Here is a 17,020-nt window from a genome sequence, read left to right as displayed (position 1 = left end):
CACACAGAGAGAGAGAAAGAGAGAGGCAGGGGGAGAGAGGGAAGATTAATCAAAAAATCACAAACGCTGCTTCAAATCATCACCAAGAACTGGCAATATAACAAGTTTCCTTCAGGGATATTAGGGATTCCACAAGAGATAAAACAATGGCACAGAAATCAGGTCGCTGCAAGGATATGTAGGAATTACACAGGAAAACTACAGTATGATTGCAAAGGAGAGCTTAAAAAAGCTAAACTCAGCCTGAGTGGCCATTCCTTTGTCCCGCTGAATACATAGAGGCCTGGTAGTGGGTGGATAAGTGAAGTCACATGGTCACTTTTCCTTTTTCCCACACAAACACACCCACATCCTCCTCCATGCAGCCTCTCTTCTTCAACTCACTACACACCCGCAGCGGGCAGTCAGGCAGCTCTGTCTGTACACTGTTGCAACTTGAGCCTTGCAACATTTTTCTCTTTTTTTTTCTCACGATGTATCTGGAATAATATCCGCCTGGTTTGCCTTCAGAGACATTTCTGGAGCCTCTGCAGGAGAAATTCGACAGCACATCGTCCGGAGGCACTTCTTTTTTTTTTCACAGGTAATTTTTCCAACTTTCAGAAACAGTTCTCCTCGTGGTTTCTTTATTCGCTTTGTATTAACTAAGTGTGAACTTGTGCAAGTCTCAAAGTGCCGCCTCTGTTACTAACTTATATCTGTTCCCTGCGTTCATTTTCCTACTATGAATGTTTTAAAGTTGTAATATGATGCCATGTACCGAGTGCTCTGGATTAGAGGCGACTTCTAAACACAGCAATTACCATGCTATCTTTGTTTGCAGCTTTTTGAAACTATCGCATTTCTAGGCCTAATGTAATGTGGGTGAGTTTAATGTATCCCTCCACCCCCACCGTCCAGGTAACACTGCAGCGCTAAAGGTGCTAACTGCTATTCAAAGTGGCTGATTTACATGAGGCCTGGCTTTGTTTACTGTTGACAATGCTTTACAGCTTGTGGCTGAGCAGTAGAAGAGGGAAAACTGTTGCTGCTGCTTTCATCCCACACTTTTTATGAGCTGGCCTTTTAGAGAAGAAAGAGCAACTTTTGTGCTAAAACCCTACAAAGTGATGGAGATGTGTTTTAGCTCTGTGAGTGTGTATGCAGAGGTCATTGCTGTGTTATTAAACGGTCCTATAAAAAAATACTTGCATTATTCTCCCAACAGCTGTGACTCTTTTTCTGCATAGACAGCTTTAAAAGAGCTTCAATCATATGACAATGTTCTCCTCTCCTTTTGTTTCCATCCATGTAATTACATGAGTCACCATTGCGCCCATATCTTTTCTGTTAAAACAATGCTGGTTGCCTTGACAGCCTGAATGTGAAGTAAGCAGCAGTGTTGCATCGTCTCCTACAGATTTCAGAGGACGAGCGAGGGGCCGGGGTAGTGACGACTCTGCAGGAACATGAGCCTGGTGGAGGTGAGGCAGGCAGCGGGGACCCTGACCCTGTCCCTGTCCAGCAACGACCCCAAGGAAAGCTACTTCGACCGCGTGGATGAGAGTGACCCCGAGTACCTCCGCAGCAGGAACATGTCACCGGACCTGAGGCAGGACTTCAATATGATGGAGCAGAAGAAGAGGGTCACCCAGATACTGCAGAGTCCTGTATGTAGCCCGCAGCTCTGTAAAGAGTGCCCTCCTACACACAAGCTTTCACTGTGTATGAGTAATGATCAGTGCTTTTAAAAGCACTGAGGCATACCGTACCTTCACTTGAGATTGACTGAAATGCATTGTTTGTTTGTTTTTGCCTTGTTTATGTGATGGTCATTTCATATGCTCTGCTCTGAGTTTACTCTAAAATATATCTGCTGTAAAGCTTAGAAATGTCTGCAGCTACTGTCACATAAATCCTCCAGTTTTGTGTTTAATATTGCAATAAGCAGTTGTAATCTCTGTGTTGTCTTAGCAGTGTTATTACAGATTAAGTGTATAACTGATTATATTGAAAGGTAAAATAGAGAGGATATTCTAAGCACCATCATATCTGTGTTGTAGCTTTTTCTTTTATTATCTCACTGTGATATAAACAAGAGGATGAAAAACTGAGCAGTGCAGCCTGTTGAGATGGAGTACAAGGAGATGCAACACATGCCCATGAAGTGCATGAACATTAGACGAGCCCACACTGATCTGCGATTACATAACAGACCCAACAAGTGGAACTTGCCTCATCACCATGGGAACCGTGGTTGGATGAAGCAGAATGCGGGAGCTAAGCTGCAGCACATAGGAAAAATAGTGCTGTTTCAAGATTCACAGGCTTCTCTTGAAGGGAAAAATTTATAGTCTGGTTTAATACGACCCCCCCTTGCTTACAAACACACAAAGAGGTTTTTTAGTGGTCTGTAGTGATTTGTGTGCATTTGTAATAAAGAGGAGGGCATGCTGAGCTCATTGACACATCCCGAGCAGGTGTTGGACTGATGTGAAGGTCAGGTTGTGCTTATAAGAGTTGCTAGGTTAACAGAAGTTTAGCAGAGTGTTTGTATTTCTTCTCCTCACCTCACCCTGAATGACTAAAAAACTTTTTTGTTCACAGGTATTTAAAGATGAGCTGGAAGGCCTGATTCAGGATCAGATGACGAAGGGCAACAACCCCACAGGTCTCCTGGCTCTTAGACAGATTGCTGACCTGGTCATGGCAAATACCATGGGAGGAGCTGGCCCCTTGACATCACCCATCAGTGAGTTTTAGAGTGTGTGTTTGTGTGCGTGTGAATGCCTCCATCTATCTCCCTTCAGTCCTGATTGTCATGCAGTGTGTATACTCTGTCTGTGTGCATTATGCAGGCTGAATATCTTTATTGCCAGAAGCTGAATTCTCAGGCTCTTGTGACTCCAAACAACCCTGAAACAGCAGAAAAGGCAGAAAGTTGTTGACAGCATTCTTCATTGTCAACGTTTCTATTAAGAGCCCCCATGACCAGTCTTGGTAATGAATTACAGCCGTTTGCAATGCTAATTATGTTAGCATAACCTCTATGCCTTATGTTTCCGGGGAGGTCACAAAGCAGCCTAGAGCAGAAAAGTTTGACTGTTGAAACTGTAAATGTTTGGAAAATGTCACTTTAGTAAAATGTCTGAGAAGTCACTGAGGCAGACATGCTCTTTTAAAAGGCTAAAGTGGCTGTAAAAGATAAAGCCTTTTATCATTAAATGGCCTTATATGGTATTACAGTCCAAAAATATCCTTCTGTTTCTTGATGGGAATTCTAAGAAAAGTCTTTTTTAAGCTTCAGCTGGACAGACTCCCTGGGATGTTTTAGCTTTACATGTTGTGGAAGCAAGCCATGTAAACATCCGTGTAGATGTTTTAAAAAAACCCAAAAAACAAGTTCTGTGTTTGTAATGCATAGCAAGTTACCAGTGATGTTATGTGTTGTGGCAGGTTTTGGGATGGTAACTCCAGTCAATGACTTGTACGGCATTGAGTCTCCATCGTTTGCTAAGGGGGAGAAGCAGAGTCGCTGCAGGCTGGCCAGCCTCTACAGGCTTGTTGATCTCTTCAGCTGGGCTCGTTTTACAAGCTCCTACATCACTGTGAGTACAACTTCACCATCACGCTCCATTGCACATCTGATTACATATGCCACGCAAGGCTTGTGTATCTTTGTGTGAGCTTTGTGCTCTCTAGCTGCTGGAAGGCCTGAAGGGGAGTACATCTGCATTTTCAGAATCCATATATTATTTATGGTTTAGAAAAGTCAGTTTTGTGGATGTGAGTTTCCCCAATAGTGAGAATTCTCACTGAAATAGGTGATGAACACCTGAGATAACAAGATGTAAAACACGTATTTTCCCTAAAGACAAGGCTTAGAAAGTCAGCTTTTGAAGCTTTCAGAGTGAAGGGATGTTTCCTCTGTGGTTGAGAGTTTCCTGTAACCTTGAACAGGTGAGATATGTCTCTCAGCTCTAAGTAACAGCTAACCCAATTTAAAGAGCTTTTTTTTAATGTAGAGATTAGGTCTCCTGTGGTCTTGGTCTTTTTTAAAGGTGCAGTATGTAGAATTTAGTGGCATTTAGTGGAACAGACTAGACAGAAATGGAATATAATATGTATAAGTATTAATATGTGTGTTAATAAGTGTTAATTAGTGTTTAATCACCTGAAAATAATAATTTTGTTTTTGTTACCTTTGAATGCTCCATGTATATCTATATAGGGAGCAGATCTTTTTACACAAAGTCATGTTTCACCAACATGTTTCTACAGTAGCCCAGGATAGACAAACCAAACACTGAGATAAACATTCTAGAGAGTTTTTCGACTGTCATGGCCACTGCAGATTCTCCTACACACTTGAAAGGAGAGGGGTATTCTGATGGTTGCTAGATGCCACTAAATCCTACACACTGGTCTTTAAGAGACATTTTGACCCTGGCAAGAATGTATTAATGGGGGAAAACACTGCAGCATTTCTCCAGTGGATTAACACTGTTTTTACATCACAAATGTTTCTTAATGTTGGATTTTTACTTATGTTATCCATGTTTTTACCTAGATATGTTTTGGATTTTATAATATGTTGCTTTTGTCTTAGGTGCGTGTCAGTAAGGAGCAGGATCATGTTCTCATTAATCCACGAGGTTTGTCTTTCGCTGAGGTGACGGCAGCAAATTTGGTAAGAACAATGTCTATCTGTGTGTGTGCCATCATTTTCCAATTTTCCAGTCATGAGTCAGAATGAATTGTCACAGTGTTTTGGTACTTATGCTCGGATCCGTTTTTTAAATTCATGTTGAAATGTCATGCATTGTCATTATAAATCCATTAAGTTAATACAATAATTTTCAAAATAGAAGTAAGGAATAGGTACTGGGGAATGTTTGTGACTTTTTACTGGAGATGGCTAGGCATCTGCAAGTGATAATGTATTGTTGTCAGCTATATCTGACACTGATAGATGTGAATCAGTTCGCTGAGGTTTCTAGATGGATTTAATAGTAAAGGCTAAAGTTTTCAAAGATGATATTTCTTGGCAGTTTCTCACTTACACAGACTACCATTCAACATACTCTAGCTCTCTGTTGTAAGTTGTCATTTGTCTCTATTCATGTACTCTGAGCACATTATAGTCTCTTCAGCAAAGACATTTTTTAATGAAGTGACAAGAACCACTAAAAATGAAACCATCTTAGCCTACACTGTATACTGTATGTCAAACATACACGTTTTCATAAAAACGTAGTATGCAGTGCCTCATTCAAGTGATGAAGATAAAGCTATTTTGATCTGAATCAAGGTAATTTCCAATAAAACAGCATCACTTGCAGATTTTTATTTGTATTTTTAAATATAAGATGTGAACAATGTTTGACTGGTAGTTTGGAGTTTGGATGTGGAGTGATGAAGACTGGAGCACATGGTTCTAGGTAGTCAGAACTTTTAATAAGGGGCTCCTCATGCTGCAATTTTGCTCATTAAAAAGTTTTAACAATAATGGTCTGTTCTAGACCTCATTAGTCCACATCCTGTCACAATTGTCCTGTCTGATGAGACACTGTTTTGAGATTTGAGTTGGCTGATGTGCAGAGATTCCTTAGTTTGGAGAATCAGTTTTTGTCTCTAAATGAATGGCATCAATATAGATGTGTGGTTTCATGTTTTTGTTTATTGATTCAGTCATATGTAAGCGTGTATAGGTTAATATTTAACATTTCTATTCTATGTTCTGAACTAATATTGAGTTGGTTCCTCGTTTTAGCGGCTGCTGCTTCACTACAGTAGCAACAACTACTACTGTAACAACAACTGTAGTAGACTGCCAGCTGACCTCCTTCTCTAACATTCTGTTTTATTTTCTAGGTGAAAGTAAACATGATTGGTAATGTTGTGGACCAGGGTGCTACTGATCTGGGTATTGACCATTTTGGATTTGCTCCTCATGCTGCCATTTACTCCATGCGCCCTGATGTGAGATGTATCATCCACATACATACCCCTGCCACAGCTGCTGTAAGTGTGCTCCAGGCTAATAATATACGAGCTTCGACTTAATCAAAGCATAAAAACTGCTGCTAAATGCTTATTTTGCACCAGAGGAAGAAGGCTGAATTAAAAGTAGCCCCCTGCATGCCTAGCTATTTTAGATGCAGACACCCTGTAACGCATTTTTTGCCCTTTCCTTTGAAGCTCGGCAGTAAAATGCACAGCACATGATGAACATCGCTGTGTTGAGTTTTTATTTGTGCCTGATAGCAAAAATGTGCCACCATTTAGATGTCAGTGAGTCACAGTTACTGTTGCTTTTATCCCATGTTAACAGGTGTCCTCGATGAAATGTGGAATCCTGCCCATTTCCCAGGAGGCTTTGCTTCTGGGAGACGTGAGCAGCTTTGGTTACCATGGCAGCCTAGATAATAAAGAGGAGAAGGTGGTGTTTCAGAAAGCTCTGGGCCCTACTGCCAAGGTACTGTCAAACCAATGGACTCCATTAGTGAAAGGCTCAATTTCACATGAGATGTACAGTAAATTATTCTGTATGCACAACAGGATGTATATGAGGCCGTTTGTAAACTGCTGGTTAATATAGATAAATTAATACTGTATACGTTCTTACATAGAATATATTATACAAATGTACTAAAATTGAATAACGTTCTTTTGCCAACTGAAGTCATTGAGGCACTGCACTAATTTTATAACTGATGTTTAATGACTACTCAGCATATAATGTATTAATGTATTTCAGACTCTAGAGGAAAGTTTCACAAGTCTGATAATGGTGATGTCACGGGGATGAAGGTTATTTGAGCTTTATGATAGAAAGCCTGTGTTACAGACAGAGGGTGTGGAGTTTTAAAGATATGCACCTTTATTAGGCAGGGATGTCATATCAGAGTTATTGTAATTACAAGTTTCTGACTTTAAAATAATGTATATGTTGATGTATGTATATGTTTGTAATTACAAACATATACATACTACTTAAATAATACTTACATTTGTGAAGCTCAAGTGTTTCCAATGTTTTGCAGGTGATGATCCTGAGGAACCATGGGCTGCTTGCTCTGGGAGAAACAGTGGAAGAAGCTTTTCATTATGTGTACCACTCCCAGCAAGCATGTGAAATCCAGGTATTAAAAGCTTGATTTGTACTATTGATATTACCTCTACTCAATTTTTCAATCTAATTACACCATTCAGGCTACAGCAATATGTAGACTTGAATGGGGCCTTGATACATATTTACACATTGATGGGTTAACTACATGTGTATAAATCATACATATAATTCTTCACGTTTTAAAAACATGTTTCCTGTTTAAACAAACCAGTAAGACCTGGTTGCAAATATCAAAGTGGAATCAAAGCTGATGTCTGACATACAGTATTGTTCAACAAAGTCAGATATGTGGTAAAGAGCTCTGTTCCCAGTTAGAACAGGTGGAACCCTGTGGTGTTACTGACACACACCTATTGTTTTGTGTCAGGGACTCGCTGTGGGTGCTTTTTCAACATCCAGCTGTGTCTGGATTGTGTTTGTTTTTGACACATATTGACAGCTCAGGTCACATATGATTACAATTCTTTAAAGTTGCCGAACCAAATGTGTGAGCAGAATTTGTGCTGCATGATCATTTTCTAATAACTTCAGCAGTATTAATCATTTTGTTATCAATTGCTGTTGTTTAGTTGAATGCTTTGAGGTGTGCCGGCAGCACGGACAACCTCGTGCTCCTGGACAGAGAGAAGTTTAAACCCCTGACCCAGGGAGTGGCTGCTGCCGGGGTGGTAATCGACAGTGAGGTCAAGTGGAAAGTGGGCGAGGCAGAGTTTGAGTCCCTTATGAGGATGCTGGACAACCTGGTGAGTGAACCCTAACCTGTGCCCTTTACCCATGATGCTCTGAGTTTCCTGTCTCTAAGGCGCTTCCTCGGGAAATGTCTGATTAGGGAACACAATGAAGCTATATGTGTGGGTTTAAAAAAATAATCTTACTTCAAAAATGTGTGATTGAATCATATTTTTGTATTGTACATGTCTCTGTGTTACAATTTTTCACTACAATAACAAACTCATGTAACTATTGTCAGACTGTGTCTGTGGCTAACATGTTGTCCAATGGTCTTGTTCTACCCTCAGGATTTCTGTGCTGTGCTGCATGTCAGTCAGTTAGAACTGTGCTTTTCTTACCACACTACTAATAACCAGGGCCTGACATGCTCTGTGGACACAGAAGATGTCAGATTATGTCTATATGAGTGTGCTTCTAGTTAACAACTGTGGCTGAAGAGGGCTGCAGCTGTTTCAGCTCTGTGTGATCATAGCCCTCCCACTCTCTCAATCATAGCTTCCAGATGGTAAGGCATGCTGTGGGCAGTTACAGCCACAGACCACACAATCACTTAGTGTAAAGACTCTAGTGCACTCAATTTTGATATCAGATTTGTTGTGTTCGCTAAGTGCAAATGCACACACACACACTACAGCGGGACGTCTGTCTGTCCATGCCAGAAGGTGGAGTTTGCTAGTTGTGCCGAACGCCATGATGTCCGAAATGATCGCAATCGTTGAAATCCAAAACACACAACAAGAGCCCTGGCTGCTCTAAAGGTCACAGCTAATAATACAAGAGGAAGAGGATGATTTGGAACAGGCCCTGTGTTTACAGCAGCAACAAGACAAACATTTAAAAAAGGACATGCTGTGTCACTTTTTTAAACCAAACGATGAGATTAAATGGAGAGATAATTATTTAAAAGCAGATGAGTGTCAAGTCAATGAGCTAACTAAAGTAACCACTTTCATTCATAAAGTAATGTTGCCCATTCATTATATTCAAAAAGCTGTCCAACACATTGAAAAAAACAATCAACAGCACCATAATCATTGCATCAGAAATGAGGTATTTCAATGGTTCAATTGATGTATTCTGTATTTTGTGTATGGGCCATGATTCAGACCCAAACACATAGTAATCAGGGGGTGTTTTGTTCTTTGATCAGAACAACCTACATGCAATAAGTGCAGCTACTCACATGACACTGCTAACCAATTAGCGATTGCACATTGGGGGCACTGAACAGTTCTGCTAAAAAAATCTCTGACAAGCTCTGCCTGTGACCATCAAAGCCCAATGCAGAGATTTCTTTTCAGTGTAAAACTTGTCATATGGCCTGTGAGAAAATGGCAGTTTTGGTTTTGATTGTAGTGCTGGACTGCCAGCTTCAGACTATACTCTGCTCTCACTGCGTGTTCCCATCAGTGGTTTTTGAGTTGTCTCTCCCTGTCTTTGATGTATTGTTAACAATGCACTCCTTCAAACCAAAGTTTTATCTTTTCCCTCTGAAACTGGTCAAGTCTGCAAAAATGATGTTTGTATATGCAGCATTGTTTAAATATTTAGAAGCACTGTGGAAGTGGATCTTGGGTGGCCCGTGCATCCTTTAAATTCTATATCTTAACAGTTGATACAGCAAGTTTATTATTGAAAAGTTTGTGAGGGAACAATGAATGACATTGCAGAATACTGCAGACACTTCTGGCAAAGGAAAATGTTGTTTTAGATAACTATTCCTCTCTGTGTGACCTTCTAGGGATACAGAACAGGCTACTCTTATAGGAACCCCATTGTCCGTGAAAAACCTCGGTCCAAGAACGATGTGGAGATCCCTGCCACAGTGTCCGCAGTGCCACTGGAGGACAGTGAGCTGGGTCTGCATAGCCCCTTTAAGTTTATGGTGCAGAAACAGCAGAGAGAAAGGACTCGGTGGCTTAATTCACCCAACAGCTACTTAAGGGTCAGTGTTCCTGAACAATCACCCAGCGGAGATGTCAGCCCCAGGACCAAGACAATGGTGCGTTGAATTTCTGTTACACTGTAGCATGAAATTTAATAATCTAACTCAAAGTGCTTTGGCCTCAGAAGGAAACTGTGAGCTCGGAAGCTGCTGTTACTTTATATTAGCCTGCCATCCTGTGGCCAGTTTGATAAATGCATGTTTTTAATGTTGAGTGTTGAAGTTTTCCTTATCAATCTATTTTTCTTTCCTCAGTGGATGAAGTCTTCACAGCCAGGAAACAAAATTGGCACACCAATAAAGATTGAGGACCCTAACCAGTTTGTCCCACTTAACACTGATCCCACAGAGGTTTTGGATAAGAGGAACCGGGTGAGTTATATCATCAACATGTTATAATCCTGGACAGCAGAGACTCAAAAAGATGTTTTACTCATTCTTACATACTTTCATCTCATGATTAATCATGATTGGAACTGTTATTTAAAAACATCACACATATTTTTGCACTTAAATACAGTATAGTGTATGCAGTATACTGATTAGAGACACAAATATGTTGCATTTCATACAGAATCACTCATACAGTTGAAGATTTAATCCATTGAAGAACTGTGCAGTTATTTGCTGAGTGTGTCTTAAAACAATAGTGAGGTGCCCGAATTAAAAAGAATTTTGCATGGAAGAGGGCTGTAGATTTGTCCCCTATCATTTACATGGGCATTATGATGGATCTATAGTTTCATATGAACAGGTTGATTAGATGATTACGGCAAGAACTCTCACTTTAACGTATCGAAACTGTAAACTGGACCTCTACTGTGCACTTTTTGTACCTCTGTTGTTGTTTTTATTATATTTTATTCTACTTCATTCTATTTCCCTCTGTGCATTAATAAAGTTATCTATCTATCTATCTATCTATCTATCTATCTATCTATCTATCTATCTATCTAAAGGACTGTATATAATGTCAAAGATATCTGAATCAGGTTTAATATGATTTTGATGAAATTATTTGTTCAGATAAAAGAACAGCACAGAGGTGACTTGATGACTTCCGGACCAAAGTCTCAGTTATTAGCAGGCATTGCAGTGGACACCATACCAGGCCCAGTGAGTATATTAACCATCACACTCTCAGCACTGCATCATACAGAATGCATCACTCTATTTTAGACATAAACGTTCTCCCTGACCTTATTGTTCCTTTGCTCTCCTCTCTGTCAGGCTTTCATCATTGAGGATGAAGAGCATACTCGCTCTCTTCCGCCCAACCCGTTCAACGAGTTCACAGAGAAGGTGCTTGAGGAATACAAGAACATGGTGGAAAAAAGACAGCAAGGCCAAGACGGTACTCATTGCAATCCCTCATACACTGTCTGCACAGAAAACCTCTTCTTAGTGTAATCCTACTTGGGCTTACACGGGGTCATATCTGATAGCATCCCATGTAGATGGTGTGCATCTGATGTTTTGAAGATAATCCTTTGCGGTCATGTAAGGTCATGAAAGAAATTGACATACAGAGACAAAGCAAATCTCGTGGGACATGATCTGACATCATGAAGCAAGGCCAGCATAAGAACAAAAATGGGAGTCTGGGACCCATTGCTGATTTCTGTAGGAGTGTGAATCAAAAACTGGTTTGCCCCAGCAGACATTATTGTATGGGAATATGAATTGAAATCTGGGGCTGATGCTATTATGTGATGGTTTTCATCCTTACAACTTGTAGTTGTATGTGCTCTACAAGTTTGCTGTACACACTTTATCCTCATAAAAACACTGTTGTCAGCTTGTAATCCAGGAAGTTAATTAGTTCAGTCAGAGTGCTTGGTTCCTGTCCGGAGGAAATGTGGGAACTAAGTTCACTACAATGAGGAGATTCCTGAATTCCTGCTGAGTTGTAAAGTCGGCTCTGATAATAAAGATTAATGAAATGTAAACTGGGCAATTGTTCAGTGCCTTCTGCAAACAGGAAATAAGTGCAGGTCTCAATGACACATTTTTCATCTAAGCATCACTTACCAGAACATACCGACTATGATGAATAACTGACCTCATTTTTACAGACGATGATGATGCCACTGATGCAGATGAGATGACAACATTTGATGGCTCTACTATCTCCCTTTCTCTGTCTCCCATCATGACGCCAGCTAAGCAAGGTAATAAGCTAATCAAGAGCTATTTAAAGGTTTCCGTGCAGTTGCTTGTTTATATGTTGTTTTTATGTCAATATGTACGTTCAAAGGACCTGAAATACCTTCAAATGTGATAGATCGCAGGCTACCTTCTCCACATCCCTCTCCGCTGACTTGGTTTAATCTGTTGACAGACGCAATACCCAATGGGAAAGACCACTTGGCGGAGCTGGAGGAGGATCTGAGCATCGAGGTATCCAAGCTGAGCGTGAGCACTTCGGAAACGGTGGAAATATCCATAACAACGAATGAGAAGACGGGAGATGCACAGACCCCAGAGAGCCAAAGCAAGTCCCCCAAGAAAAAGAAAAAGAAGTTTCGCACACCTTCATTCTTGAAAAAGAGCAAAAAGAAGGAGAAGGAAAAAACAGAAGCCTGAGTGCATTAACTGTAAGAACGATGTGTTTTGCTAGGAAAACAACTGAGTTGCCTTCTTAATTTTCAGTTTGTCGAAGGGAAGTTCATCATTTAGTCAGAAAGTCTCCCAGGACAGTGTTGTTTTTACATCCTGCACATCCTCCCTCATTCACAGCTATTATTTCATGTGAAAGTCTTTCCAAGATGTGCCAGCAGATGGTAATATGGATGTGTTTTCTTTTTCCCCTGTGAGAATATGTGATTGACTGCTCCTGAGGGCTCAGTGAAATGAAATCAAATGAAAGGTAAAGGGGGGGGGGGGGGGCGTATTTGTGGGTGTTTTTACCCATATTTTTTAATGGGGTTAAAAGTCATGGATACATTAGATTTGGGCCTGTTTAGTGTTTGTGATTTTCTTTTCTTTTTGCACAAATTCATTTTTGAATGTATACTGAAAGATTGTGAGATTTAACACCAGTAGTGTAACAGTGTCTGAACAAAACCAGTATTACACAACATTTAGCCTTCCAAGAAGTACGATTTGTATCTGAACATGTTCATAGTTATACTATCTTGTAATAATATGTCGGTTTATATTATAGATATTACATTATAGTGTTTGATGATTTGATAGTCTACATATTTACTTTACATACTAACCTTTATACTAAACATGCTGTGATTGATGATACAATAATCATTCATGTTGTTTTTACATTTATGTCAGTGGCATTGTTCCCATGGTTGCTGCTTTATTGTAATTGTGAGAAGGAATTGACTGTGACTGACAGAACGAGCTCAGCAAAGTGATGATCCTTGCTTATTGATGGTTTTGAATGAGAAGTTTCGACTTTTACAGAATATTTCAATTTCTGTTGGGATGGGAGCTGACAAGCCTGAATCACAGGAAGTTTAGTTGAACATGATGGATGTTTTTGACTAATTTTGTCCAAATATTCGGTTGATGGCAATATGCTGTGGAAAGCTTTTCTGTGTAGCCACTGTTATAGATTGATATAAAAATATATTAGAGGATCATATATTTACATCCCAGTCAATAATGTGAATGATTTGTTTTGACCCAACGGGAGTGAATTCTTTGCCTTTGTACATAATTTGTATGTGTGAAGTTATTTTGTTACGTTAAACCAAATGTTAGACAATGAAACATAGAAATGTGACAGTACAATCTAATAACATTTTAACACTCCTTTTTATCTTCTTTTTTTTATCCACCGTAATGAAGCTCCTTATTTACTGAACATGCACCACACAATGTGTTTACAAATGATGTAAGTTGTGTACCTAGTGCTCGTATTTCCTCTGTGTTTACATTGCTATTTGTATTGCCTGGGTTTATCCACAGTGCTTTACATTACAGTCACCTGGCCTCAAAGTCAGTCCTTTTAAAATTGCCTTCCAGTCTGCCTGATGTAATAAAAGCTGGGATATGTTTCCATAAGAGTTTTATTGCCCTCTTGCTTATTGACTGAACGATATTTGATCTTTAAACATGAACAAGCTGTTGGTTATTTATTCATTTATTCCACAACACGCAACATTTCATTGTTGTGTGAAAGTCCAGCCAATCATATCCAGCTCCAGGAGGCAAACCGACACCTCCGGTATGAAATAAAGCTTTTTTTAACGAAACTATCCATACAGCTTCCCTCTTTTTAAAAAACAGCAGCGTCCCCCTAAAACAATGCACTCCGTTCAGTGATAATTGAGCGTGTGAAGCTGTATAATCAGTCTTCAGCCATGATATGAATGGGTGTTGTCATGGTAATCCATTGAGAGGGGGCAGTGGAGACAAAGAGGGGATTTGGTGTCTCCAACAGGTGTTCATGTAGGGGGGGGAGTGACAGGATCAACACCTACACCACCCCCATCCTATACACCTCTGACCTAAGATGAAAAGGAAAAGCAGATTGGGTCAAAAGTTGTGCATTTGATTAAATGTAAAAATTAAAAATAATAACATTATATTTTTAATAATATATTAGGATTTGGTTTTAGAATTGTAAAGTAGGAAAATATATATTAAGATTAAATTGTGCATGGGAATTAGATTTTGATGAGTTGTCTGGTTTATTTTCTATGGAAATGATCTCAAAAGCAATGCCAGCACCAGGACCAGGCTCCAAACTTGTTACCTCTAACAATCCCTTACAATGTGTGGATGACAAAGCTTAGTGCTGAGCTCTTCCTTAGAACTGACAGTGCTAAGGAGAGGACGGAGCAGGTGACACACGTCTGGCCTGCTGGAGTGTCCTTCTGCTGTGACCTCGGGGCAAAGTGCAGCCATTGTTTTAAAACAACAGGGGACTACACAATGCTTAATCTGACACCCTCATCTTACAGACCACCAGCAAGTCAGACAATAGCATCAAGGCTATATCATGATGGATAGATGGATAGATAGATAGATAGATAGATAGATAGATAGATAGATAGATAGATGGATGGATAAACAGAGAAAAAGTCTTCGTACTCTCCCTTTCATTAAAACCAATAATGCCTTATACTCCCTGCTGTGTGAGACCCGGCGTGGGATGTTTGGCACATTCTTTCGTAAACACACACACACACACACAGACCAGCACCGTGTGACTTTGCCTCCTCTGTGACAGCCGAGCCACTGGTGTAATCCTCAGGCTTTTCAGATTACTCCAGTTGGGGTCACATTCTACACCAACCTACAGCGGGTCAGCTTTCAACACTGTCGCTATCAGTGTGCCGCACGCACAGCCACTCAGTCTGCACACAAGCCTCACAGCACAGATGAGCCTTTTCCTGGTGTAATACTGTCAGTTTCCATCCCTCCACTGAACTCTTTGTCCATGTCTGACTATCTATCTGCCCTATTGAGTGCATGGTTTGCATTGGCAGAAGATGATGTTTGACTGTACTCGAAAATTGTGGTTTTATGTGTTTGGGGATGCTCCAGTAATAAGAAACATGCATATTTTAAAAAATAGACTTCCTTTTTTAAGGTTTTGTAAAGCCCCATTTGCATTTGCACTAAAATTAGTGTCTCTGTTCCAGTGTCCAGATCAGGACCGTCTGTGTGTGTCAGGCCTTGCCAGGCGGCTGAAATAGACTCCATGGGAGGGTGTACTCTCTCACAGGCGTCCGTTACAGGCCTGGCCACATCTGCAGCGGGCCAGCCATCTGCACCCATTGTCTCAGAGGCACAACACAGCCCTGCACGCATGGCTGGCCTCGTAAAGGCAGGCCCTTTCCCCTCTGTCCTCCTCCACCCCTCACAGTCTGGGGGTGGGGTGGGGGGTGGGGGGGGTGGGGGGGTGACTTCTTAATCAGTCAAAGAGACATCAGAGGTGGACTTCAAGATAGCAGTAAAATCAATTTCAAGGTTAGTTTTTCTAATGGACAGATAACTTAAAAGTTTATAGCTACGGATGGGTAAATAAAGTGTGGTCACTTTCACTATTAATGAGCCGTTTCCATTCTGACAACATAATTCTAGTGGTTTCTTACTTTCTTGTTATCTCACAGTTTACGTGGGGAAATTTAAAAAATGCACAACGTACCCAGCGAGGTTTAAGTTAAATCAAAAGACTTGAAGAATGACACTGGGCTTAGTGGGGGCCAAAAAGAGCTCAAACTGCCTCTACAATCACCTGTATGTATTAGACTCACGTCCATGTGAAACCTCCTGAATAGCAAACAACATTATGCACAATTGAATCTGTGATTTACATTATTTACAGTAATTATCATCCTTGCACTGAATATTGCATTTGCATCCATTGGCAAATAATCCATCATAGTGACCTAGTGTAGTAATTCTGTGTAGTAGTTTGGTGGCTAGACAATCATTTCACTACTGTGTGTTATATTCCTTTATTCTTGTGTGTATTGGTGTTTTATTGTGCCATATGAGCTGCTGGATATCTAAATTTCACTCAGATCAGTAAATCTATCTATCTATCTATCTATCTATCTATCTATCTATCTATCTATCTGAAACACTACTGTATCTTTGGGATGCAGCACACAGTAAGCAAATCAACTTAAAGTACCACTTCAGACACCTGAATGCAGCATATTGAATCATTTTTTTCCCACTGGGACAATGACTGTGGAAAATTGTGATATCAAGAAGAATCTAATCACTCTAAACTCATCCAAATAACAGAAATGGACAAAATGTTACTTACAGATCAAAATACATAAGAGTAAAATCATTGTGCTTTCTAAATTAAAACACTGAGGCCCCTCAGCAACACACAAGCCTCAGGTGATTACATATTTATAACTGAGACAAACCCTGGCAGCTGTTCCTGATTATGCAGGTTGTACTATTGATCAGACCTGATACTGTTTACTACCATGTGGTCTAAATGACTTAGACTTTTTAAAGTCACACACATTGAGACATGGCCTCACTGTGCACAGATGTACAGCAGCTCATATTTGTCCCAATGAGTCAGTTTAAATCTCCACTGAAATAAAGCAGCATTGCTACAAATGAATCAGACATGATTCTTCTAATGTCACCGTGACATAAGTGTGTTATTTGTTGCTCTAGTGCAGTATTGATAATGAGGATTTATTATGGCACGGTTGACAATGAATGCAATGTGCATGCGTTAGTGGGAGGGATTATCCACCAAGTAGGGCAAGTGGCTGAGGCTAAGG

At 40.2% G+C, this 17,020-nt stretch overlaps 1 protein-coding gene across 1 annotated transcript; it reads left to right on the top strand.

Annotated features, from left to right (window-relative positions):
• The first annotated feature begins 1,417 nt into the window (after window positions 1-1,417).
• Window positions 1,418-13,818, top strand: add3b (adducin 3 (gamma) b). The gene is made up of 14 exons (XM_053332780.1): window positions 1,418-1,649; window positions 2,587-2,731; window positions 3,436-3,587; window positions 4,589-4,669; window positions 5,854-6,003; window positions 6,314-6,457; window positions 7,026-7,124; window positions 7,684-7,857; window positions 9,588-9,848; window positions 10,047-10,163; window positions 10,818-10,907; window positions 11,022-11,145; window positions 11,867-11,962; window positions 12,133-13,818. Exons 1-14 carry the CDS (start codon window positions 1,449-1,451, stop codon window positions 12,375-12,377), a joined length of 2,079 nt encoding a protein of 692 aa, XP_053188755.1. The 5' UTR covers window positions 1,418-1,448; the 3' UTR covers window positions 12,378-13,818.
• Window positions 13,819-17,020: the final 3,202 nt, after the last annotated feature.

The sequence above is a fragment of the Scomber japonicus genome, chromosome 14 (assembly GCF_027409825.1).
Source record: "Scomber japonicus isolate fScoJap1 chromosome 14, fScoJap1.pri, whole genome shotgun sequence".
Classification (NCBI taxonomy): domain Eukaryota; kingdom Metazoa; phylum Chordata; class Actinopteri; order Scombriformes; family Scombridae; genus Scomber; species Scomber japonicus.
The sequence above is the reverse complement of the archived record's forward strand: the minus strand, read 5'-3'. Positions and strand labels throughout refer to the sequence as shown.

Bases quoted from the DNA above. Each gene is read 5' to 3' on its own strand.
- add3b (XM_053332780.1), top strand. From the start codon at position 1,449: ATGAGCCTGGTGGAGGTGAGGCAGGCAGCGGGGACCCTGACCCTGTCC. The intron at 3,588-4,588 runs GTGAGTACAACT...CTTTTGTCTTAG, and splicing joins TTACAAGCTCCTACATCACT to GTGCGTGTCAGTAAGGAGCA. The intron at 11,963-12,132 runs GTAATAAGCTAA...ATCTGTTGACAG, and splicing joins CATGACGCCAGCTAAGCAAG to ACGCAATACCCAATGGGAAA.